A 27,085-nucleotide genomic window follows, 5' to 3' on the forward strand; every position below is an offset into this window, starting at 1 on the left:
GGCCTTATCTGACTCGCACGTGCAGACTAAACCTCCACAGAGCTAAGTATTGAGGGAAAAAGAACCAAAGAAGCACAGGAACACATTTCAGTGTGTGACACCACTTTAAACATTGCAGAGTTTTATTAGTAAAAGCCTTGTTGCAGTATGTTTTATGTTCTGTAATGAAAGAACACTGGGGCTTGGCCCTTGAGGAACATTTCCTGTACAGAGTTAGAAAGCACTTTTTCAACAAGATCATCCCTGCATGTACGGTACAGGTGTACAGCAGGCCCTGGTTTGATGTTTAGCTTTGGCATCAGCATTACACGAGTTTGGTTTTTGAAATGTAGTTCTGACGTCTTTTGATGCTTCTGACCAGTTCCCCTTTGATGTCCAGCCCCATAAATTGGTAGGGACAAACATTTTCAAAAAAACATCCACAGAACAGCACTGGTATCCCCAAAATCCCCCTTTGCAGAACAGACTTTTTTTCTGATGCTAAATATTTCTGATGCCAAGAACCCCCTAGCATTTCTAAATTACTCTGTATTTAAAGTCACACTGTTAATTGCTTTTACGGTGTAGATATAAGTGCACCTTACTGGCAAACCTTAATTAAGTGGTGAGATCTCCTGGCCTGCGAACAGACTGTTACTGCTCAAATATATTTGAAAAGGAGAATGCTAGCACTGTGCCTTGCCTCAAGCAAAAACAATCAACTTTTGGAATGGATTTCAGCTTCCACGACCATGGAGATGACAAACTAAAGGGTATATTTTCAGGATAGTACAGAAGGTTTTATCCATGCTATTCCCATTAATGTTAATGGGAGATGTGTAGCCAAATCCCTGCCTCACCATACTGGAAATTTACCCCCCAAATCTCCAAGGAGAAGGGCGCTAATTGGATTGCTCAGTTTAAATCCTTCTGCTAGTCAGTCTATGGAAAGGATTTAGCACTGACTCTGAAAAAGGCTTTACATAGCTTTAAAATGCAGTGCATGGAAAGATTCCTTTTTCTTTCTATGATTAATTGCAAGGCTTGAGGTGACAGGGGACATAATGAAATTCATAAATGCCAAAGGCCATCCCTAGTCACATTCTTGGCTGTTGGCTTAAGCTAGAAACTGACAGAAGTGTGAACAAATCAAGGTTGGTCTGATAGCTTTTCAGTTATGGGGAAGAAAAAGTAACTGACATGAGAAAGTTCTATGGATGGTTTAATGGGTTCAAGTTCACATAAAACTGATTCTTTGCACTTACGTACATTAAGGATCTCAATATGATTTGGAAACCAGTGTACTCTAGACCACACCACGCCTGAGTGACAGCACCTATCTCCATTTTACAGATGAGGAAACTGGCACAAAGAATCAAAACAATTTGCCAAAAGAAGCATGTGAGAGAGGACGCAACAGACTCCCACTCTGCTAGGCCTTTGCCTTAAATGCATGATTATCCGTTCTTCCCTTCCTAGCACTGGCTTTCCCTTCTACAACAAAACATTTTCTGTCGTGAACAGGTCCTTCTGGGGACTTGCACTCAAACTGCAGATGGTTTAATACTTCCCCATCCCCAGATTTTAATCACACAACAATTTCTGATTTATCAGGCCGGCTTTCTAGTTTCCAAAGGACAGTGCAGAGCACCTGAGGTTTGATTATAGATTGACCAGATACTAATGCGGTGGTCTCTGGAGCCAGCTGCCAGCAGTCTTTCACTTGGCCTACTGTGATCTGAGAAGGATACACAGTGGACAGTAGCTGTATGGTAGTCCAGTATTGCCAAGGGCTTCAGTTTCTTCCAGCCAAAGATCCTGATACGATGATCCCACCCTGCTGTTGCCAGGATCTTCTTGTCCTGGCGGATGGCAACATCAGCAATCCCAGCATTGATGAGTTTGTGTGTTTTCTGAACCTGAGCGATAAAGTTAAAGTTATTTAAAGTGAGCGCAAGGTAACAAAATCTTTGTGAATTTAGAGGAAGCAACAAACACACAGGTATCAATTTGCCTGTTAGTGGGTATCCCAACTTTTAAACCACACGTGGGGTGATGCAATAGTTAGGATAACAGTAGATCGAGACAGAAGACCACAAGAGTCTACCTTCAGCCTGGTCTCTTAAAAAAAAAAATAAAAAAATGGTGTCCGTTGTACACTTATTGCAATTTAAATGGTTTATACTTTGCCATCACTGAAAAATTGGTTTAAATGAGAATAGTCAGACTATACAGCTTTGCGCTCTCACTTTTGTTATTCTTAGAGATGGGCCTGAGCTGCAAAGTTTAGAGCCACAGCCTTGTTTCCAGATTTCAGGGGTATTCCTATGAAAGGTTTTTGGGCTAGTATTAAACTATCTGCTACTGCTTCCTACCGATGTGGTCCCCTGAATCACCGATAGGCTGTGATGGCACTCTACATAGTGCCCTGAGAAAGGAATGATTCCAAGAATTAGGTCACAAGGTCAGTAAATCTATATTTCCAGAACTCATTCTCAGGAGATTTTTGATGTACCCCATAGTGAGAAGGGGATTATGAACTAGGCACTGATTTCAAACTTGGAAGCATTTTATTGCTGTTGTTAGAGGATTCTTTGGGCTCACACCTGTGAGGTGCACAACTTGGCTTTTGCAACAGCTGAGGGCAGTTAGCATCCCTAATGAGCTACTGAGCACTTTGCAGGATTGAGCCTTTGGGGGAAAAAAGAAGTGTTTCAGTTATGGAGGGGGTGTGCGAGTGCATAGAAAACAGACTTAAACTGAGTATCAAACTAATAACTATTCTATTATCACTTAGTGCAGATACTATCATTATTTAGGCAGTGTCAATATATAAGAAAGCTAGTACATTTCAGCACGTACACTGAAAAGAGGAAAAGACTTCGGGGGTATACTCTGACCACACAGTGTGCTCTAATTTTTATGTATATATATACACACACATACACACAAAGAACTCCCATTTATACTAGGGGATAACACATAAATTCCTCCATAAACTGAAGGGAGAACACACTCTTCGGGAAGTAACTCTCTTGTAAAAAACAAAATAAAACACACAGAGAACATAATTCAATTTATAGTTTACATAAATTTGTGGGTGGTAGCTATTTTCCTAAGGGGAAAGTTGTACTGAAGTGCTCTTCAGTGTGTATACTTTTCCTCTGCAAAAAGCATTCCATGATACATAATTGGTACATTATATACAGAATGAGGTCAATTAAAAATCATATTAGTTCCTTAACAAGTCTACTAATGTAGTTAAAATCTAGATCAATCCCTTATTTAAATTATGAAAGTATATACACAATCAAGCTGATGACACCCCAGCACCTTGCACGATCAGATCCAAAACAAGTTTCAGTATTTTTAAACTCTCATAATTATCCAAGCACTAGTTTGTTGTTTATTTTTTTAAGCAGCACTCCAATACCTAAATTATATATATTAATGCAAATTCCTAAAGAGAATGGTTAATTCAAAACCTGGCATGTACTTTCTGCATCCACCACACAAAATAAGACAGGAGATGGAGATGTCCTGAAACAGACAAGAATAAGGGTAGTAAACCCAAATGGAAGGAATACCGGAGGCAAGAAAGCAAAATTGGAAGTGTTACTGAGGCCTGGTCTATGCTTAAGTTTCGGCAGCATATCTATGTTGAGTAGCAGTTTGAAAAAACCTCACCACTTATTAACGTGGTTTTGCCAGCAAAAGCCCTAGTGTAGATGCAGTTGTGCTGGCAAAAAGACCTTTTGCTAGCATAATGACAGGCTTCAGAGTAGCAGCTGTGTTAGTCTGTATTTGCAAAAAGAAAAGGAGGACTTGTGGCACCTTAGAGACTAACCAATTTATTTGAGCATAAGCTTTCGTGAGCTACAGCATCCGATGAAGTGAGCTGTAGCTCACGAAAGCTTATGCTCAAATAAATTGGTTAGTCTCTAAGGTGCCACAAGTCCTCCTTTTCTTTTTGCTAGCATAGTTTTTTAGTTCAGGGAATTGACATAAGCTCTTTTGCTGGTATAAGCGTCTTTCCAGAGTGATCCTTTGTCAGTATATCTATACCGTTATAGCTATAGCTTCAAACCCTTTCTAGTACAGACAAGGCTTAAGGCCAGATCTACACTAGAACCTCTTTTATACTATACCAGCAAAGCACTTCTAGCATGGCTGCACTTTATACTTGCAAAGCTGCATTTCCACTGGTATTGCTTATTTCAGCTCCCTGAGAGAAATAAACACTGCCAGGAAAAGTATCATTTTGCTGGTATAACCGTGTCTACACAAGAGGCTTTCGCTGCCACTTCTATGTCAGTCAGGGATCACACCTTCTCACACGCCTGACCAACACAGCTATACCAGCAGCAGTCTGTGTTGGAGACCTGGCTTAAGTAACAGAGGTTGTGAACCTGGGCCTAACCAAAGCCTACTTCTGAGAACTGCAGTAGTACTGTCAATAGAGATGGACGAGATCTGTCCAGAGAAGATAATTGGAATTACATGTCAACAGCAAGTTACAAGCTGACAATGAAGACTGTAATGGTAATGTTCTTTGGTTAAGGAATGGTAAGGAAGTAACAGTATCTGCTAGAGACCCACCAGAACAAGAGGAGAGCCAGGATAAAACTCCTGGACAAACACTCAGGGAATTAGTAACCTGACGCTGTGGTCAGGGGATTTGAGTGAGCCGCCTTAAAAGCTCATGGATAATGAATATAACCAAAAAACACATCAGAAAAATTTCCAAAGTAGAAAACCATTTCATGATCCAGAAAGGAAAGAATCGAACCAAAGGAGATCTGGATTCTATGCTTTCAGCCAATCATGGCCAAGGCTAGTCACATATCCTAACTATGGCCAGAGTCTTTGACCTGCCACTCCCTTTTCACTCAGGAGAGACTTTTTTTTTTTTTAAATAATCCACCTGTAAACACGTATTCCCTCAAGCCGTGCCCTTGTTCTAGCCATCTAGCCGTGCCCTTGTTCTAGCCATCTAGCCAAGAAGGCAGCAGGAACATTGAGCTTTTAAAGCCTAAAGACACAAGAAAAACAAATTTTCTGATGATTTACATTGTGGTTTGTTGAATCTTCCTTTTCATTATATAACTAGAACAAGGTGGACTTTATGAGCAGTAAAGAGCTTTTGCAATTATTGAATGCCACAGCTCTGCTTTGCTGATTAATCACCCGCAAGAGCTGTTTATTGCCTTCTGTATTCCTCTGCCACAAACATTATCCCTTAATTATACTATCTCCTCCAAATCAGAAGCCTCATAACCAGCCCAGCCATTCACTAATACTGATGACTTCAGCAACTTACTGGTACCAGACAATATGCCAGCTTCCCTCCTCGGGATAAGCCTCGTAGTTAGTTAGCTTCATCGTCTTTTCACTGACACACTGGAACACTGCCACATAAAACAGCAGAGCAGTGCCATCATTGCATCATCATTTCTCCAAAGGCAGATAGCTATGCACCAAGTTTAGTTATTAAAACTTTTTAGAGTAAAAATAGCGTGCCACTGAGTGGCTTTCCAAATACTACCATTACCTCAGGTACCTGGAATGTCAGGAAAAATCCCCATCTGGTTCGTGTTATTAATGCAACAGTGGAAAAAAACTTAATCTGTGTCCTTGACTATTTCTAGCAGTCGTGTGGGAGACACATTTTATTTATTTTATTAGTGGATTCACACTATGCATGAAGTGAAAAATGTTATTTATGGCTTAATACTTTGCACTTAAATAGCACTTCATCCAAGGAAAACTACTGTCAGTTAAAGCTGCAATAACCAACTGTGTATCTATTGGGAATATAAGTTTGGAGCTACAACCCATTAAAAAAACCCCAAACCTGAAATACCATCAGGTGAACAACTTCAGAGTTTATTCACCCCTCAAATCACACCTGTAGTCTCCCATTAAGGTTAATTCATAACACATAACTGAGAGGATACTGTGATGGAAACATCCCTTTCTTTCCTACTTGATTTATCACAGACTAATGTCAATAGGAAAATGCAGTGTAAGATAGCTATATTGAATAAAAACAAATTACTCCTCCGAGGATGAAATTCACTTCTCCCTCTACAGTGTGAGCACACAAAGCTGCAGGCAGGGCCAGCTCTACAGTTTTTGCAGCCCCAAGCAGTCAAAAAAACCTGCCGCCGCGGACAGCAAAAGGGAGAAGACGCGGGTAGTGTTTCTGCGGCCGGTGGAACAGAGGGACTGCCACCAAACTCCTGGCGCGGCCGGCGGGACTGAGGGGCTGCTGCCGAATTGCCGCCGCCGCGGAAACACTGCCGCCCCAAGCCCCCACTTGGAACGCTGGTGCTTGGAGCCGGCCCTGGCTGCAGGAAACGCAGGATCTTGAACAGCAGCTGCTCCTCCTCCTGGAGGCAGTATAAATGTAGATCCAGTGGCCCCTACACCAAAGGATCCCTGCAGACAGGTCTATTTGGAATTAGTGCAGAGCACCCCTCTGCTTCACACAGGAGTTGCAAAGGCCCCTCTCTATGACCCTTCCACTCATATGTTGTAAAGAGATACTCAGGCAATGTAGAACGCCTTGTGGGCCCATTTACACTTTCATAAATTTTATCCACAATCATCTGGCTACTTCTGTACTAGAATACCAGATCGTAGAATTTCCACCACTCAATCCCTTGGCACTGAAACAACTTTTACTCATGATGTCCAGATTAAGCCATGGTCAATGCCATTCACCATCATTAGGCTCAACTGGTTTCTTAGGCCATATCTTAGTAAAGGAGCCAACCTACGCAAGCGGAGTGTTCTAGTATCTAAACTGACATTAGTAACTTTTTTTCAATTTAGGATGGAATTTTCAAAAGTGCTTAAATCCCATTGATTTCCAATATTAGTTGGGCAAGTAAATCACTTATTCTAGCCTTAATCTTTTATTTATAACTGTCTTAAAATGTTTCTCTTTCCTAAGGTAAAGGGAAAACTCTAGGCACCCAAGCAAAATCCTTATGAAAACAATTTTTGATTTACAATAATTTCATTTATTAAGTGCTCTGAGTATTGGACAATAATGTAATGATAAAGAAATGTATAAAAATAGCGACTTGCAGAATGGGAGACCTATGTGTCGGTTGCTTAAACACAGCTTTGGTAAAACCAGAAACATGAAAGGTTTAAAAAAAAATCCCTACCTTTCTTCAACGATAGCCTAACAGCATGGACAGCCTTCTCCTGCATTCTAACCAGTCTGTGATTAATTAGTTAGAGATCTGCAACAACTCCTCTTCATGACTAAATATTTTTTTAGTCTATCAAACTGTTAGTGCAAAGCGGGACAAATGACACAGAGGGGCTGATGATTCTGACCTTTAAGTTCTGCTGTTCATCGAGGCTCCAGACGGTAAGCACCTCCTCAGATGAGCCCGAGACCCCCTTTGTCTTTTCAGAGTCAAAGTCAAGGCTCATCACTGGCTCCTGGTGGCAAGCAAGTCGGCTTAATATTTTCCCCCCTGATAAATTCCACAGAATCACTGATCCATCTTCGTAGCCAGCCAGAAGAAAAGGACATGAACCAAAGTCAGGCTGTTCAGAAACAACAAAAAGTTTTATATCCCCAGACAGGCTTTAGCCCAAGCACTCAGAAAAGTAATGAAAAAAATCTCATGTTGAAGTGAACAGCATTAGAGCAGAGAGCTCCAGAAGGCTGCCACTAAAGGTAACCTCTGGTGCTCCGTACATGTTAATTCAGAACAATTACTGTTAAATCATGTCTGAAGTGTCCATCATTGTAGCACATAATTACTTCCCTCCCTGAAAATCTAAATAATTTTCCTCTTTACCACTTGATTCAAACATCATGACCCTCAAAATGTCAGAATCTCATAGTGAGATAGTTCATGGCATAAGCTTGAGTGGGGCTCTTCAGTAAATATTTACACATAGTAACCAAGTTATAACCAGGCTATGAGAACCAAATTCATTTTGTTCGCAGAAAGTTATTTAAGAATTTAAGATACAATACCAAACTTACATTTTCAATATTTTACCAAGATGCATGCTCCATTTTCTCACAGAAGTGGGTTTTTATACCACTTTCCAATCTCACATAATCTCTTGGATTACTTTTGTCCATTTACCCCACTAATTAGATTCCACTTCCATTTTGCCAAGGTGAAAACACCCATGAGTCCTGCATACAGATAATTTCTCCAAATGCATTGCACTGTTAAGACCCAACAGCTAAACCTCTATTTGAAAACCTCTTTGTTAGTTACCAAAGAGTTAACAGAGGTCTGAATCCCACTGTAACCAATTGAGAGATATTTTGATTAATGATGTCACAAGCCAAAGGGCATGGCACCCTGGGCAGACACCTAATTTATTTAAGCCTCTGAAATAACTCAAAGAAGGGAACGTTACTGGATTACATGTCACACTTAAGGAAAATATTCATCATTGCACTAGCCAAAAGGCTAATGACCCTGTAATCAGTAACTGGTCATGTGAGCTAGGATGCAAATCCCTAATGAAAAGCAACTGAAAAACAAGCGTGTGTAAATGCCAACTATGTCTTTAATAGGAGAAAAGCTACCAGAATAGGCCCAAGTTTAACACCAGCATGTATAGGGATGTCTTGTCCCAGTAATGCCTATGCTAGCTTATTTTATTATTTTCAAACACCTCTCTGTTGATCCTATGTGCCTACTGTGTTTGGTGTTTGATTTTAAAATAAAATTCTAAGAAGTTTCCAGAGAATGAATTATCACCTACTGTTCTGTGTCACTATATGGGCGCTCTCTCGAATCACCAGAGACTCACTAGCAGGACACAAATCTGTACTGGCCAAATCTTCACCGTCTCTCTTAATTTTCCAGACTACTCTCACACTAGTTATTAAACCATTCATTTTAGGAGTAGCTAAACTAACAAATAATGGGTGGTCCTGCTAATAAGAGCTCTCCTTGATAAGCGAAGGGAAAGAAAGTGGCCTTTCATGAATGCTAGCAGTTAGAGCCCTGATCCTTTCTTCATAGCCCCAAGATATATGTTCTTTCAATTTAAGTAAGCGCTCAGTGTGGGAAGGAATCCTGAAGTAAATATCAGGGCTGGCAAAACCACAGAACTGGACTGAAAGTGGCCTGTAAAAACAAGAAAACAAAGCAAAATCCCCTGCACCTATCTTATGAAGGGGCAGTGCCCAGGCATGTGTGTGTGATCTCCTTAGCTGACCTTGGTTCCAAATGAAGGCTGGGATCCTGTGGATGCCACATCCTTTAAATGACAGAGTCCTCTTTCTTCTGCAAAGGCCAGGCTTGGCTCGTTCTCTGGTTGGAACTGTCCTCTATGAGCAGCTCATACAATGAATGACCACCAGCACATGACTCTTCAAGAGCAATTATCTCCAAGATGTAGATAACTTTCGCTAGTCAATAAAGCAAGATATCTATGGGCCAGCTTGTCAGGTCCTTTTGTCTTTTTCATAATTTAATGGGCAAATATTTACAGGTGCTCATCACCCTGCAGTTCCCACTGAGAATACTAGGAACTGCTGGGTGCTGAGCATTTGAGGAAAATTTGGCTCCAACTTTTTGGTTTTCTGAGTGAAAATAACCACTATGAACTGACTATAGCCAAAACTGGTCTCATTTAAAAATAAATAAAGTTTTGCATGAAGAGGAGAATGTTTGTACAGGGTAATACAAATTACATGAAGTTTCATATTTGAACAAGTACACATGCTTGTATATGTGCAAAGTTATTATATAGTTATTGAAATCAGCTGGATTTCTAGGTTTGATCCCTTACTTACAAAGCAATAAATCACAATAACCTATTTGCTTCAGTAATGGGCCTCATTAAAGAAAAAATCTTCAGCTTTCATCTTCTGGTTTTAGGGGAAACTTTTTTTTTAATAAGTAAGTTATATTTTTCCTCTTAAGCAGAACATTTTGTTGTTTTTGCATTTGGATAATTGTCAAGGAAGGAAGAAAAGGTGATCCGCTGTCAACTCGGCAGGAATAATTGCTATAGTTTATATAAAGCAATAACTCTGCATTTCCAGTTTCTACATGTATTATTCTTGTTCAGTTTTTTTTTGTTTGTCCCATTATACAAGATGGTGCCTTTCCCAAGGAGTGCAAAAAACAAATTTAAGGGAGGACATCCTCACTCTTGCAAATCCTACCACACCCAATTAGTAATGTCTGGAAGGTGTGAAGCGCAACAGACAATCACTGTGTATCATTTGCATTTATGAATATGCTCCTTTGTGAGGGAAAAAATACTGGTCTCAATCATGGATCAATATTTATAAATAGAGATTTAGTAAAATGATATCTTAATTTTTATTCTGCCCTTGACATGGCAAAATATGCTGATGCCTGCTCTTTAATTGCTTAGGGAGAAGCCAATGTCTCTTAAACCACAAGTCTAACCTAAGCCTCAATTTCCTCCCACTCTACAGCTCAGTGTCTAAGTAAAGCTGTTCCCAGTAGGAGTATTATTTCACTGATTCACAGAACATTTTTGAACTAGCATGCAGGAGGATAGGACACATGGAATGGTGTTCATTTAGTCTATGGTTTTACTGTAGAGGTTCACAATGAGATAACCCATCAGGACGCTTCTAATGAAAGCGCGAAACTGAAGGAGAAGTATTTTCACTATAAAAAATAATAATGATAAGAATTAGAGTACCTTACACCCCAGGACTTCCAATAGTTCTACAAACATTAATGAATTAAACCTACACTCTCTCAAACGCTGAGCTGAGCATTTATTAGACCTTTTAAATGTTACTTGGCTTAATAAAAATGCAGTAGTACCATTTTAATTTATTTCTGATTGTACATGAATCCTTAGGGTTAGATCTACGGGCCCATATTCATTTGGCTGAAGTCCGTAGCAAAACTCCTTTTTGATTTCAAGGGAAGCAGGATGGGGCCCTAGCTCACTAAAGCCCCATTCCCACATCTGCTTCATAAGGCGTCTTCTTCCATGCAAGTCAATGGGAATTTTGAGTGTGGAGCAATGGTAGGATCTGGTTGCAAGCATTTGATAATTTGTAAATAATTTCCAGTGATGTAGCACTAACAAACACTGGGAGGGAATGTGGTCTAAGTGGTTAGAGTAGGGAACTGTGAATCCGGATTTCTATTCCCACTGCAGCCGCCACTACATTGTGAGACTTGGGGCAAATCACTTAAACTTTCTTTTCCTCAGCTGGGGTACGATACCTACCTTATAATTACAAAGACTTTTAAAAATAATTGTTTTATTTCTATTTTTCATCCAACGTAAATACAAGGCATAAACACTTTGTCCATATGCCATGTCTAGAATAAAAAATGTTCAATAACCTATTTTCTTACTGGATACGTGCAACCTATTTTTTAAACACCCAAATCACTTCTCATCACCCTTTTTTATAATGAGAGACCATATCAAAAGCCTGGCATCTACTACGCTCATTTTCTTCTTGATTGAGGCAAAAATCTTGCTTCTATTCTAAGGTTGCAAAGCCTCCAGTAAGCATTTGCAAGTCACGTACCTTCCATTAAGGCTTGGCTAACTCAGAAAGTTTCACTAGGGATGTTCACAAGTATCTGCCTCCCCCTCCCCGCTCCCTTTATTACTTGATTGTTTGACAATAAATCAAAACCTGAGTGAAGAATGATTTATGTGCTCCATATAAAATGAAGCACAGGGAAAACATTTCAGAATTGGCAGGCCTGGTTACCTTACCTGCCATAGCTTCAGACACATGGCCATGCCTGGTTTGGCATCCGCCTCTGGCTTCAAGGTACAGACTGACGTCTTGGATGGCAGCTCCAAAACCTGAACCTGACATTAGGGAAGCAAGTTTATTTGGTCAGGCTCCAGGTCACAATTTTGCTGTACAAACATGACCCTTATAAAGTGATTAAGGCTGGGTGTAAGCTCTTTGATTTTTTAAAATACACTCTCTAGGGGGAATTTGGGAAGGAGTCTTAAATCTAAGCAGGACCTAAGTTGCTTTTGGAAGCCTGATAGCTGTAGAATCATTATCTAGACAGACACATTGTTTTATAAGAGAATGAAACAAAGTTGTTGGGATATAACAGAACTTCCTCTTCCACTTTCTGCTATTTCCTCCCTATTTTGCAATCATCTCCAATACAACTGGATGTTAATGCAGGCTGATTTTATTTTTAAAAATCTTCCCTTTTCTCCCCTTGTTTCCTCTTCCTATATTTCTGTTGTTAAACGTGTCTGTTACATTCACTAGTGGATGCTTGTATTATCTCATCCTCATCCCTTACATTATGGCTACATGACGGTCATGTATCGGGGTACATCATCATACTGATTTCACATAGTTTTTTCCTCTGGCTGAGTCTACACTGGCAAAATTCAGATCCATAATTCTCCACCGGTGCAAGCCGTAGCACTGACAGGACACAGGAACTTTTATGACCGTATAGCTTGACCCTATTTTGAATAGGGTCGAACACCACTGCGTTAAATATTTGTCCTTTGTCTACACAACAGCATCCACCATTGCTCGCAATGATGGTAGTGAATTAGGGGTCTGACTTTTCCTAGTGTGGCAAGGTCATTATGGGGCAAATCTTAGCCCTTCCTGCATGGGTACAGAAGACGCTATCTGCAATGGAACTAGTGCAGTTCCGCTGCAGTGCTGTGGGAAAGGCAGTGCTGTAAAATTTGGGGAGTCTAGCTGTGCAATATGGCCTGGGATGCATGTTGGGGCAATAGGAAAAGCCAGTTACCTTTTCTGTAAGTGGTGTACTTCGAGATCTGTTGCTTACGTCCATTCCATATTAGGTGTGTGTGCTCATCACACGCACCTGTGCTGGAAGTTTTTCCCTTAGCATATTCATAGGGGACCAGCTCTGGCACCCTCTGGAGTGGCGCCTGCATGGAATGGACATGAGCAACACATCTCAAAGAACACCAGTTAAAGAAAAGGTAACTGTCTTTTCTTCGAGTGCTTGCTCATGTCCATTTCATATTATGTGACTCCAAAGCAGTACCCCTGGAGGTGGGTAGGAGTTCATGGACGTGTCAATTAGAACACTACTCTGCCGAACCCAATGTCATCTCTGGCCTGCTGAGTGATGGCATAATGCGCCGTGAACGTGTGGACAGAGGACCATGTTGCGGCTCTACAGATGTCCTGGATAGGGGTGTGCGCCAGGAAAGAAGCCAAAGGCGCCTATGTTCTCGTTGAGTGAACTCTGACAATCAGTGGCGGCGGAACCCCTGCCAGGTCTCAACAGGTCCTTATGCATGAGGTGATCCAAATAGAAATCCTCTGCGAGGACACCGGAAGGCCCTTCATCCTATCTGCTGTAGCGATGAAGAGCTGAGATGATTTATGGAAAGGCTTGGTACGTTCTAAATAAAAATCCAGGGCCCTTTGGATGTTCAGCATGTGAAGACGCCTCTCTTCACTGGTCTTGTGTGGTTTGGGACAGAACACCAGGAGGAAGATGTCCTGGTTCATATGGAAGGTGGATACCATCTTTGGTAGGAAGGCTGGGTTGGGCTGCAGCTGAATCTTGTCTTTGTAGAAGATGGTATACAGCAGTTCTGAGGTCAAGACTTTAATTTCAGAGACCCGTCTCGCCGACATCACCACCACCACCAGGAACACAACCTTCCATGACAGGTGGGAAAAACAGCAGGAACCCAGTGGCTCAAAGGGCGGGACAGTGAGCCTAGAGAGGACCAAGTTAAGATCCCACTGTGGGACAGGAGCCCGCACCTGCAGGAAGAGTCTCTTGAGCCCCTTCAAGAATCTGACCATCATGTCATGGGAAAACACCATCTGTCCTTGGATTGACATGTGAAAAATGGAGATGGCCATGAGATGCACTCTAATAGAAGAGTGTGCCAGGCCCTGTTCCTCAAATGGAGCAGGTAGTCCAGGACAGCCTGTATGGAAGAATGCGAGGGAGAGATGCCACACTCGGATGCCCAGCAGGAAAGCCTTGTCCACTTGGCCACATAAGTCAGTCTGGTTGAGGGCTTCCTATTCTCTAGGAAGACCTGCTGGACTCCTTCCAAACAGGTCCGTTCCTCCAGGTTCAGCCATACAACATCCAGGCCGAGAGGTGGAGGTTGAGGTGTGGGAGCCAACCGTGGTCCTGTGACAGCAGGTTCTGGCAGTTGGGCAGGGGCCAGGGTGGGCTGCTGACAAGATCATGAGCATGCCAAACCAGTATTGCCGAGGCCATGCCGGGTCAACCGTGACACCCTGCGCTTTGTCTTGCTTGATCTTTGCCAGGACGCTGCCAATGAGTGGAATTGGCGGCAATGCATACATCAGGTTCCCTGACCACGACAGGAGGAAGGCATTGGAGAGGGAGCCCTTGCACAGACCTTGCCGAGAGCAGAACCGGTGGCATTTCCTGTTGTCTAGTAGTGAACAGGTCCACAGGGAGTTCCCCACCTTTGGAAGATCATGCAGGCTACCTCTGTATAGAGCGACCACTCATGGTGAGAGGAGAAGTCCCTGATGAGCTGGTCTGTCAGCGTATTCCTGACACCAGGTGGATTTTGTGGCTGATACAGAAGTCCCATAGACAGAGCACCTCCTGACAGAGACCGACGAGCGCGCTCCCCCTTGCCTGTTGATGTAGAACATCGAGGCTGTGTTGTCAGTCAGGACTCATGCCTGATAGGTGGGGCAGGAAGACTCCGCATGCCAGCCAGACTGCTCGGAGCTCTTTGACGTTTATTTGTAACTGCGCCTCCTCCAGGGACCACATCCCCTGTGTCTGTAGGTTGCCGAGATGTGCCCCACAGCCGAGGTCAGAAGTGTACAACACCAACTCGATGGAGTGAGGGGCGTTGTCGAACACAACCCCCTCCAGGACTGTCCTGCGGTCGGTCCACCGTTGCAGCGAGCCTGGGGAATCATAATGATCTTTTCCAGGGGGTCCCAGGACTGGGAATAGACCGTTCCCAGCCATTGTTGCAGGGGCCGCATTCGGAGCCTGGCATGATGGACCACCTAAGTGCACGCTGCCATGTGACCCAGCAGGCGCAGACAGACCCTGGCTGAGGTCAAAGGGAATGCGGAGACTTCCGTGGTGAGGTTCGTCAATGCGTGGAACCTTTCTAGTGGCAGGAACGCTCTGGCGCAGGTAGAGTCGAGGACCGCACCGATGAATTCTATCCTCTGCACCGGCACGAACGTCGACTTTTTGTTGTTCACCAGTTGGCCCAGAGAGCGGCACTTGGCTTGAAGCACCACAACATCCCTTCGGACTTGAGACTTGGAGCTGCCCTTGATGAGCCAGTCGTTGAGGTACAGGTAGATCTGGATACGTCAGTGCACGAGGTAAGCTGCTACCACTGACATGTACTTGGTAAACACTCTCGGTGCTGTTGCCAGGCCTAACGGGAGGACTGCAAACTGGTAGTGGTGGGGCCCCGTTGTAAACTGGAGGAAGAGTCTGTGCCCTTGAAAGATCGCTATGTGGAAGTATGTGTCCTCCAAGTCAAGGGTGGAATACCCGCCTCCCGGATCCAGGGAGGGGATAATAGAAGCCAGGGAAACGTGCAGAACTTTAACTTTAGGTACTTGTTGAAGTCTCGCAGGTCCAGGATGGGCCATAGACTGCCCTTGACCTTTGGGATTAAAAAGTACTGGGAATAAAACCCCTTCTTCCTGTACTCAGAGCAACTTCCTCCACCACACCCACCTGTAGCAACCCCTTTACCTCCTGCATGAGGAGACTCTCATGAGAGGGGTCCCTGAAGAGGGATGGGAAAGGTGGGTGGGAAGGGGGGTAGAAACAAACAGTAGGGTACAACCCTGCTCCACCATGCTGAGGACCCATTGGTCCAAGGTTATAGCGGTCCAAGCAGGGAGGAAAGGGGAAAGGTGGTTGGCAAACACTGGGACAGATGGATCCGAGGAATAGTCTGGTAGGTCGCTCTTGGACGCACCCTCTAAATGACTGTTTAGCCCTTTGGTTGGCACAGGTCGAGCCCGATGGGGCAGAGGATGGAGGTGGGTGGCCCGGATTGCACTTGTAGCACTTGGCACATTTGTGGGGCTGGTCCTGCCGAGGCTGGCTCCCCTGGCCTTGAGGCTATTGCAATTTGAACCTCTTACACGCTGGGGCTGGGACGTAGAGACCCAGGGCTTTAGAGTGGTGTGGGAGTCCTTGAGGCCAGGAAACTTGCTGTCCATTTGCTCCTCAAAAAGGGCCCGGCTGTCAAAGGGCAGATCCTCCATTGACTGCTGAGTCTCAGAGAACAACCCAGAGAGGAGCAGCCAGGAGGCTCATCGCATGGAGACAGTGGAAGCCATGCTGCCTGGAGGGCCGCCCTGGCCACAGTCGTGCCCTCATTGGGGATTGCTCGGAACTCCTTCTTGGAAGCCTCAGGGAGTGACCCTTTGAACTTGACCATGGCTTGCCAAATATTAATGTCATATCAGCCAAGGAGGGCTTGGTGGTTTGCCACCCTCAGCCGAAGGGTGGAAGATGAATAAATCTTACGCTCAAAGAGATCCAGCCTCCTCGAATCTTTATTTTTAGGGGTGGTCCCGGGTTGTCCCTGCCTCTCCTTGTGGTTAACAGCTTCTACCACGAGGGAATTGGGGGCAGGGTGGGAATATAAGTGCCCCTTGGTTGGCACAAAGTACTTGTGTTTGGCCTTTTAGAGACGGGGCCAGGGAAGAGGGGGGTCTGCCACAGGGTATTAGTGATTTTGGAAACCCCTTCATGAAGGGGTAGAGCCACCCTGGCAGGAGCAGAGAGATCAAACAAGAAGTCAGAGGGCTCTTCCAGTTCCCCTGCCAGAAGCCCCAGATTGGACGTGACCCTTTTCAAAAGTTCCTCATGCACTTTGGTGTTATCTTGAGGAACTGGGTGAGGGGGCCCTGTGATAGCCTCGTCTCGCGATGACGAGGCTAATGCCGGTGCCGCAGGTACCTCTACTTCCATTGATGGTCCAGCAGATTGCTCCCCTGGGTCCTCCTGGACCTGTGGGGTCTTACCCACTGAAGCCTCGAGCACCAGAGGGGGATGGGATACTGAGGCCGCTGGCCTCTCTGAGGCTCCCGACACCAACCGGGAGGCCTGGGTGAACCCCTAAGGGTTCCACAGGTACCATGGGACAGGTTTTGGTGCTGATGATGTAGGCGGCACCTCAGGTACCTGGGCTTGTCCCGCAGTCAGGGAGCCTTGCTCCATGCCAGAGGTATAAACGGAGCAGTCAGTACTGGGCGACCAGGATCGAGTGGAGCGGTGGCTCTTGTCCAACTGGTGCTGGTCTCTGCATCCCAAAGCTGACCTGTCCGAGCGATACGGGTGTCTTGGTCGGGATCTCGGGACCAGTGGCGCTCAGCGGATCTGCGTCTGAGACATGGCATTCCACACGTCACGCTACTCGATCGGTACCGGGACGTCCAACAGGACTGGGAGCTAATATGGGCCGGTTGTCAGGAGGATCTTCCCAAATAGGGCGACCTACTGCTAGGAGACAGGCAATGATGGCCCAGCGATCTGTGATCTCTAATCCTCAGTTGGTCCTGTGATCAGTACCAGGCCCTTGGAGAGAGTCAGGGCCGGCCTGGACGTTCTTGCTGGGTTACTCATGCCTCAGAGGGTCTGCGCCAATCTACCGGAGAGGTACACCTCGAGTCCCTCAATTGGTGTCCCCAGTGCGGTGACCGAAGAGAGCTCCACTGAGCTTGCCTCTCTAGTCCTGAGGCATGACGGTTTCGGGTGGGCGAGTGATGGCAGGACACCTCTCCTGATGGGGAACGGTGCCACTGAGGCTGGGGCACACGGAGAGGTTCAAGCGCAGGTTTTCTCCGAGAGTGGGGTATTGCTGGAGCCGGTGTGGGTGGCACTGGGAGCATCAGGATCTCCTGAGCTGCTTGAAGGGCTTCGGACGTTGACGGCACCTGAAGCTGGCTGGGGCCTGCACTGCTACCTGGAGTCACAGGTGAAGTGAGGGATGGGTTGCACTGCTCGACTTGAGCTGGGGCCCAACTTCCTGAGGGGGATATTGAGGTGTTCGACACAGGTTGTGGCTCGCCCCCAGCCCTCTCCTTTCCCTTACGGGAGGTAGGAGATCTTCCCCTCAGTCTTCTTCAGCTTCTTGACTGGCGCCATGGAGGAGGACAGGTGCTGGCTCGTGGATGGTGCTGGCGGAGCATCGTACATGGAGGCTGCCGTGCTCGGTGCGGAGTTGGACCATTGCTCCAGTGCTGGAGAGAGTGCCAACTCCCTTAGGCATGCTTTCAGACAGATATCGCACTCCTTCTTCATCCTCTGGAGGCGACTGAAGCCCTGAGGCTGGAAGGGAAGACAACAGTGGCAGAGGATACTGCTGCTCTGAGTCTTGGGACAAGAGGAGGATTTCTTCTTTCAACACAGCTGCTCAGTCTGGAGACAGGATTTGGGGCTATTTGATTCTAACACACTATTGTTATTTGTATTGTTTGGGTAAATAACACAGAGGATTTAAAATTTGAATACAACTTTAATTATTAAAAAAAGGTTTAAATCTGCATTTAAAGGGCTATTTCAAGAAAGCCTTATCCAAGCACTCTTTTCAATCTGTTTTACAATCAATATTTTTAAGTTTATAAACACACACAGCAAAGCCTTAAACAGCTGTGAATTTAAGCAGAAGAAAATTAACAACCCTATTTCAGTATATTTGATAATCGACAGAAGTACTGTTCTTCTGTGATATCACAAAAGTTGAAAGCAGCCAAATCACTTTTCTGGATAAAACTAAATTAATAAAAATACAATCACCCAAGAAACGCATAGAACATTAAAAGCAAGACTCCAATTTCTTGTTACCTTTGGGGACATTTATGTTAAATGCTTGTGCCATAATATTTATACTCCTGGGGGAATTCTGCACCAGTGCACGTGCGCAGAATTCATGCCCCTTGCAGATTTTTTTTGCTTCCCCACAGAAAAATGACTTTCTGACAGGAAAGCAAAGGGAAGCTGCAAAAGCAGTCACACAGCACTGCCTAGCAGCGCAGCTACATAGTTTCAGGCACTCAGAGCAGCCAGCAGAACGGTAAATCACCATAGGACTGGGGACACCCCAGCCAGTGGCTCCTACCCTGAGCTGGGATTAGCTGCTAGTCCCGGCTGGGCTGTGCTGGAGGCAGGAGAGGATGGGACTTCCTTTTCCCCTGCAAGAAGTGGCTGGGGTTGTGTCAGACTGACCCCAGAAACCTCCCCCAGCTGCAGAAAGCTCAGCATCTTCCCCTGCTTCCTGCCCGCATCGTGCCTCAGCTGTGGGGGGAGGGGTCACTGTACGGGGAGCTGCTCCCCCATCTGCACAACCCCCATGCACCTGGACCTCCCTTACCCAGACACCCCTGCCAAGCCTCACCTGGTACATCCAGAACGCCCCCAAGCCCTCCATACCTCAACCCCATGCACTGAACCTCACCCCTGCATCTGGAGCCCCCCTGCACCCAGCCCCCTGCCTCCGAACCCCCACCCCTGCCCGCAGACCACCCCCCACTGAGCTCCCTGCACTAAAACCCCCACCCTGATGCCCCACCCTCTGCACCACCCTGAGCCCCCACATCACTGACCACCAACTAGCTGCACCCAGACCCCCACCTGACCAAGCCCCACTCCCGCAGCACCCACACTCAGCTGCTGAGACCCTCATATCCGGACCCCTCCACTGAGCCCCACCACCTTCACCTAGAAGACCCTGCAGAGTCCCATTGCCCTTCCACCTAAAACCGCCCCCCAGTGAGCCTCTGTGCACCCAGATCCCCCCACACCTAGACCTCCACACTGAGCTGCCTGCACCCGGATTGTCCCACACAGAATCCTCTCACCCCACAGCTGGATCCCTCCACACTGAGCCCCTCCACACTTGAATCCTGTCTTGTTGAGCCTGCCTGCCCCACACCTGGTGCGCCTGGTGCAGAGGGGCAGGGCCGCAGGGTGTTTCTGGGGCAGGCCCAGGCCTTGTGCTGTGTCAGGGTTGGGTGCAGCCTCACCGCTGAGTCCATGCCCCAGGGGGGTGTAGGGTGATCTTCCACCTTTGTGCAGCCAGTGGCCTGTGCTCCCCACTGCCATGCTGAAGCCTCTGCATTTATTTATTGACAAAGAAAACTTGCAGAATTTTAAAATATTGTGTGCTGAATTTTTAATCTTTTGGTGCAGAATGCCCTCAGGAGTAATAATATTTACCACAGAAAGCTAACTCAATAAGGCTATGCAAGTGATTGGATTTTAATGGCACAGAATTAATTAACTCTTTATAAGAACTGTTCTATTTAGATCTATCTATTCTCAAACTATTTAGATCTTACTGCATAATTCCAGTCAACCCAAGAGCTTTCACACTTAGGGGTATATCCTCAGCAGATCTATGCTCATAACTGGCACAGTGGAGAGGATGGTGGTTTTAAAGTAATCTTTCTAGTGCCCCTGATCCTGGGTCCAGGAGGCTCTGAAATAAACCCCAGTAACTCTGCAGAACCCTTTAGACTGCTCAAAATTATGCTGGCTGTGGCTGTCATAGGGTTTGTTGTACTGGCCAAGGGATATGTGCTCTGGCCCTCCTCATAGCTTGCCTCTGTCCACACCCCTTATACGGAAAAAGCGAGGAGAGGAAATGGATGGTGTAAAGCCAACATAGCCAGCTCTATATTGTCTGAGGATTCTCCTACAGCGGGGAGAATCCTTGACTGTCCGTTTAGTGCAGCTTTCCAGCCCCTTTGTGCTACATGCAAAACAGCTGGATTAGGGGCTGAGGATCAAGCTCTTAGAATTTTAATTTCTGTGCATGTCCCATGGCATAATAAATGGGCAAAACTGTCCATGTCAATTTGCACTGAGATAGTCGAATTCCTACATAACAAATATTTATTGTCAGAAACATTATTCATATTTCCCCCCAGCACAAATGTACGTTTAATTACTGAGGTTACATTTAATTTTATTTAAACAAACACTTGTCTGGAATCTCTACTTCTGAATGAAAAAGGAATGTAAATGTTTGCTATCTCCAAGGGTTACCAGCCTGGGTCATTCTGGTATATTTTGGGGCCACATTTTGCTTTCAGATACAAGCATACAACTTCAACTCTAGTCAATGTGAGTTGTGCAAATCCATCTGAGATACTGGCCATATGAGAGTTTCTCTCTCCTTGGGGAGCCATCAATCAAGCCAGAGGCAGCTGTGGTCTCCTTTGATTTCCATATCTTTACTTCAAAGCCTGCCAGGACATCTTCCTCAATTCCACAGGCTGTCAGCTGGTTTGCCAAAAGCCAGCTGCTCTCCAGTATTGGGGAAGCCAGAATGTACTAAAAAGAACATAGGGAAGCTTTCTAAGCCCAATCAACAATGGAAGAGGAGACTATTTCCAGATTGTAGTGATGAGGAGCCATCTCCAAGAACAGGACAACTGCAGAGAGCACACTCAATTTTGGCCAGCTGGGAGCTTTTGTTAACTGGAGTCGGACTATAACTAAAAATGCTCTTTTCTGGAGACTCCGTTGCCACCACTGGTAACCAATGAGTTAGATGTAACAATAGCTGGAAAAGAAATAGCAGAAAGAATTGCACTTATCTTTTGCCCCTGAATCTGAAAGTGCTTTAACTCATAGAGCAAAGGAAGCAGGAGACTGAAATTGCAGTGTTCAGAGAAAGAGATGTCATCGTGCTAAGTGCATTGCTGCATCTTTTTAAGATTTCCTTTACTCCCACCATAGCATGCTTCAGAAGAGAATTAAACTTCTTGCCAAGGACAAAGGGTAGCAAGAAGACTAAAAGAGCTGTCTGGAGAAGACAATCAGGCACAATCTGCCTTTGCTGGGTTGACTGTTCCAGAGAAGGAGACTGCATTAATGGCTATGAAGCTTCAGAAATAAATACTGTTTCATATATTTTGACAACTGTAACTTAAAACTTGAAGTTCTGTGTTTATATTGGTTTTCCCTAATAGAAGAAAGATTTGCCTTTGCCTGAGGTTAATACTGTTCCTGGGTGGCTAAAGACGGCCACAAGGAAACACACCCTTTTTCTTTTTCACATTAATAAAGCTTTTAACATGTTTCTGGCAAATTGGCAAGAGAAGTGCATGTAACTCATAATTTGTGATTTAAATGTAATCATGAACAAATAAATGCCTGTTCAGATCTTATTATTTATGGACTGAACCTGCTTTTAGACAAAATTACTCTTTTTTGGGCACCAGCCAAGCATAAACACTTATTAAGTCTCATTTTAATCATAAGCCACAAAAGTTCTCACTCTGTCTCACATAGTCCTGCCTATTTGGAGGTACTATACATTATAGGAACTTATGTGAATTTAACAGGTCTAATGTAAAGGTTCATACACAGAGTGGAACTTTTTTACCTTGGGAGATAGCAAATCATCATCAGTTTTCAGGGCCCATGCACACAAATGCAAAAAAGACAAAGATGAGTTGTAAGAAAGGGGGTAAAAAACTTTCCTCTTGTTGGATTAGGTGTTTTTTTCATTCTTCATTGAGAGAGAAAATATATGTATATAAGGACCAATGCCCCCATCCCCATTCCCAGCAGCAGAATATGTTCCTTTCAGATTTAAGATGAAGTTTTTGCTCTGTAGTACTTTGTTCTTATTGAACTAATATGGGACAACCTTACATTAGCCTTGCTCACAGGCTTAGGGCTTGCTCCTGCAAGGTGCTGAGCATTCTGGCCTTAATCCAGCAAAGCACTAAAGTATGTGCATGACTTTAAAAGAATAAAAAAAAAAATCCATATTTTCTTGCTATCTGGGCACCATTTATTATTTTTACCTCACATATATGTGCCTTGAAACCCAGAAAATCAATTGTCCTTGATGCCTATTTGTGATGTTTAGCAACACGTTTTGTTATTATCTATATAGGAAGTTATATGCCATTTCCCCTGTTTTTCATTTTTTTTTTTGTATTCTAATGTCATATGTCTGGATGAGGATGTATTTTAATATTTATCTGTTTACCACCCTCAAAAAGGTTATCTGACTTTTGCATGCCAAACAAAATGAAAATGAATAAAAAAGATTTCTACAATATAACATTGATAAAATAGACACTATACAACACACAAGTTGTATCACCCAACTTAATGTTACTTTTAAAAAAGGTTTTGGCTAATTTTCACTAGAGATCAGACAGAGTACAAAAGTCCAGAACAAGTCCACCGGGGCAGTGGCAGTGCAAACTACTGCACAATGTCTCCTCAACCCTGTTTTGAAGGGATCACCTCTATAGAGGAGGGATTCAACTTCCACATCCATTCCGACTTTGGCCTCCCTACTGACACTACTAAGAACCTGTCAAATAATGGCAGTTGTGGTAATTGGTTTGATATACGGATGTGTGTCCAGTAGGAACTGGATTGAGACCGTCAAATCATGGCACACAGACTTCACTAAACATCCATCAGCTAGTGATAACTTTCAACTATTTCCAACTTGGTCTTAGTAAAACCATTAACTGAGGGGTGAAACACTATTTATCGCATTACCAATCCCTCAGCCATCCAAATGTCCCACTATAATGCTACTTTACATTTCAGATGAAAGAACAGTACCTCAATATGATGAACTATTTGAACATTAAAGTTAGCCAGCGATCACTAGTTCCCCCTTACTCAGATAGCTGTATTAACAGATTTTCAAAACTCCGCATATATAGGATCATCAGCTGCAAATATTTAAATGTCAGATAAAACCAGGATAGAAGCTCTGTTATTAGAGCATGATTTATGGTTCAGCCATAACCCTGGAAGGTCCAATTAGTAGCCACAAAGAGCTCCTTGTGTCTCTTCTTTTACAGATTAGTCTGAAAAGGGGCAACTTCATCCATGTCAGGTAATTTAAGGAACAAAGCACGCTAAATGTTTCCCCCCTCCAAGCAACAGAAGGGAACAGATTTCCTACCTCATCTAGGTCTTTTCCTGGCATGGCCATTAGCCAGTGTCCCTGTGCCACCCTCAGCAGTGAACATTTGCAGAATCCCACGTTCTCAGTCAAAACAGAATCGGTCACTGTGTTCCTTCCTTCTGCCAAATCCCAGAGGCAGATCTTTTGGTTACGACCCTGGCTTTTACAATAAAAAATAAATACACTGTTTGTGATCATTTACAAATGAGTGTTTTTGCAATAATAACAATAAGTAAGTTATAATAATTCAAATATAATTATGAAGGTCAGAATCACAAACATAAAAAAAAAGCCCATATAACACAGTTTCTCCCAGAAATGAAATAAAAACTTCTTACATGTGTCATCAAACGCACTAGGCAAATAGTAATGACTATACGGACTATGTAAAACAGGGGCAAAACAAAACAAAACTAAAACCCACCATTTACTAGATAAGGCAAACTAGACAAAGATAATACATGCAAAGAGGTAAAAACTATGTCAAAAGATTCTAGGAATATTGTATATCCATGGAGAGTTAATGGGAGAGAAACAAACCAGTAAAATGATGAGTAACAAGGGTTAACAAACTAGAGCCATAAGGTTGAAATTTTCCACGGTGTGGTGGGCCAAAACCAAAATTGTGGATCTGCTGATGGAAAGGATGCACAGAAGTCACACCTCCTAGTTGCCACAGACAGGGGCTTTGTGCTGGTCTCACATACTCAGACACAGAAAGTCACAATGTAGGGGAGGGAATTAATAGTTCCATAGTTATGTGAAGCCAGTTGCCCTATTGTGCTTCTGGTGCACAGAAGGTGTGGTTGTTATTCCAGTTCATAAGCTAAAACAGCACAGTATCTTGGCCCTGGATAGAGGGGATGCATTCCACCTCCCCTACCTTCTGCATTCCACAGGTATAGACCATGAATATTCAAAACTTTACGCAGATATAATGGATTTAACCCTAGGAAGTGGACTGAGACCAGTCTCATCCAACACAGGTCACTGAACCACTATCAGATAGTAATAACTATCAGTCTCTACTGATGTGGAGTAGTCTGAAAATGAAGCTCCATATTCCAATATCAATATCCTGAACACCTCAGTTTCCCACAAATCAAATCTTCACATCGTTTTTAAAGATGGAACATACATAGTCAATAAGTAAGAGCAACAACTTAGTTTATTTCAGGGTCAAGTTACAAGCAATTGCAGGTATTGACAACAAATATTGGGTATGCAAGCCTGAAACAATGAATTCATTAAATATATTCTATAAGTATCCAAGTAGTTACAGTATCTGCCATCAAGTCATCATCTGGGATAAGAGCCTCCCCCAAGCCTTTCTTCCATACATTAAATTATACAAATTCAAGTATTTTTAATTTACTAACAATTTTCTCACTTGACAGAAGCATTAAGCAAAACAGTGTCATGTACAATAACACCCCGATTTTATGAACATCACTCATATGAACCATTTTTCTGCTGCTGCTGTCATCTTCCTGCCGTAAAATGTGACTTGAATCCTTCAGCCAATGTTTAAGTGACTGTACAGGTTTGAAAAGACAGATTTGGCAGCAAAGAAGAGAGGTTATTCTCTCAGTAAAAGGAAAACCAGGCACACTATATACAATTGGTAATGTACATTATCACTGAACAATTAATAAATTAAGTTATGCACTGCACCTATTGTAATTTTGAAATATTCAATTTTATAAACTTTGATTTCATGAACTCCTCAATCCCAGTTAGTTCATAAAACAGAAATTGTACTGAATAGTTCTGTAGCTCATGAGACTTTACATTTTAAGAATTTATCAGGAGATGGGAAAAATGGTTTGTTCTGGTTAAATTTTAGATGAAGATAAGAAGGAAAAATACAGGTAACAGCAGCCCTGGAATTATATTAGATACTTAAAGCATCATAATGTTATAAATACACAGCAGGGAATAGATGAGGGGGAAAACTGGATAATTAGATGAATAATTTTAGTTCAATACCAAATTTCTTCAGGGTGTTAACAGAATTTAAGCAGACAACAAATATAAATGCTAATGAGCTCTACAGTACTTTACAAGAGATGTCTTTTCCTGATAAACATGTCAGAACACCTCAAAAATCACACAGATGCTCTGGCATCTGCTGCAAAGAAGGTGGATCACCTGTGTATTCCAAGGAACACAGTAACCTTGCAAACATCCCTCCTTGCAGGAGAACGTAATATATTTTGCAACAGAGTATGAATATGTAACCCAGCATTCTTGTTCAATTTTGGTAGATACTAATCCGCCAATCCGGCTCTTCCCACACATCCTTCAATCCTTTACTTTTCCTATCTCTTGAACTCACTTATCGCCTTTGTCTTTATGGTTTTCTACCTTGTAACTTAGCTATCTCTACACTAGCACTTTGTTGGTATAATTTATGTCACTGGGGAGTGTGGAAAAAGACACCCCTCTGAGTGACATAAGTTTCACGGACAGAAGCGCTGGGGTGGACAGCGCTATGTCGGCAGCAGATGCTCTCCCGCTGACGTAGCTACTGCTGCTTGTTGGAGGTGGTTTAATTATGTTGACAGGAGAGCTCTCTCCCAGAAGCATAGAGTGGCTACACGAGCAATCTTACAGCGGCACAGCTCACTAGTGTAGACATGATCTTATTCTGTATTTTTCTTTTTTGAAAACTATTGTGAAACATTTGTCAGTTTATACCCAAATTTCCCTTCTTCACATAAAGACTTCAGGTTACCTCACTTCCACTGATGTACTAAAGGACACCAGAAATACTGAATTGTGATGCTGTAGTTACAGGAAGCAGTATTTACTCTGAATAAATTGAACACATTATTTTAGGCATTCTCAATTTTTATTTTGTGGCTTTTAAATTTGGTCCTTTATTGTAAATTATGTAACACTTTGTCTTGTACGTTCAGAGACAAGACTTACAGCGACTTCAGAAATAAGTGACGCCTTCTTATCAAGTATGTTACAGCAACAAGATTAGTACAAGCACCACAATTTCTTGTCCCTTTTGACTACTCCACTGACCTGAGGAGCCTGTCTCTGCCATAGATTGCTTCCACCCAGTGCACAGATTTTCCTCCATGGCCATCTAGAATTGTATCCACCCTGCGTGTCTTCAGGTTCCAGACATGGATCAGCCCATTGGAAGACCTGATAGAGGGAA

General features: G+C 43.7%; 1 protein-coding gene across 5 annotated transcripts in view; it reads right to left on the reverse strand.

The window, feature by feature from the left end:
- Positions 1-91: 91 nt before the first annotated feature.
- The window catches only part of GNB1L (G protein subunit beta 1 like), a 56,622-nt gene continuing 29,628 nt past the window's right edge, over positions 92-27,085 (reverse strand). For all 5 annotated transcript variants that reach the window (XM_073312574.1, XM_073312577.1, XM_073312573.1 and 2 more), the window contains 5 exons: positions 26,947-27,072; positions 23,908-24,070; positions 11,710-11,808; positions 7,333-7,548; positions 92-1,898 (listed from right to left, as the gene is read on the reverse strand). In XM_073312574.1, coding sequence (XP_073168675.1) covers positions 1,590-1,898; positions 7,333-7,548; positions 11,710-11,808; positions 23,908-24,070; positions 26,947-27,072 — 913 coding nt within the window. In that variant the 3' untranslated portion in view covers positions 92-1,589. The remainder of the gene's footprint in view (positions 1,899-7,332; positions 7,549-11,709; positions 11,809-23,907; positions 24,071-26,946; positions 27,073-27,085) is intronic.

Source organism: Lepidochelys kempii, chromosome 15 (assembly GCF_965140265.1).
Source record: "Lepidochelys kempii isolate rLepKem1 chromosome 15, rLepKem1.hap2, whole genome shotgun sequence".
NCBI lineage: Eukaryota > Metazoa > Chordata > Testudines > Cheloniidae > Lepidochelys > Lepidochelys kempii.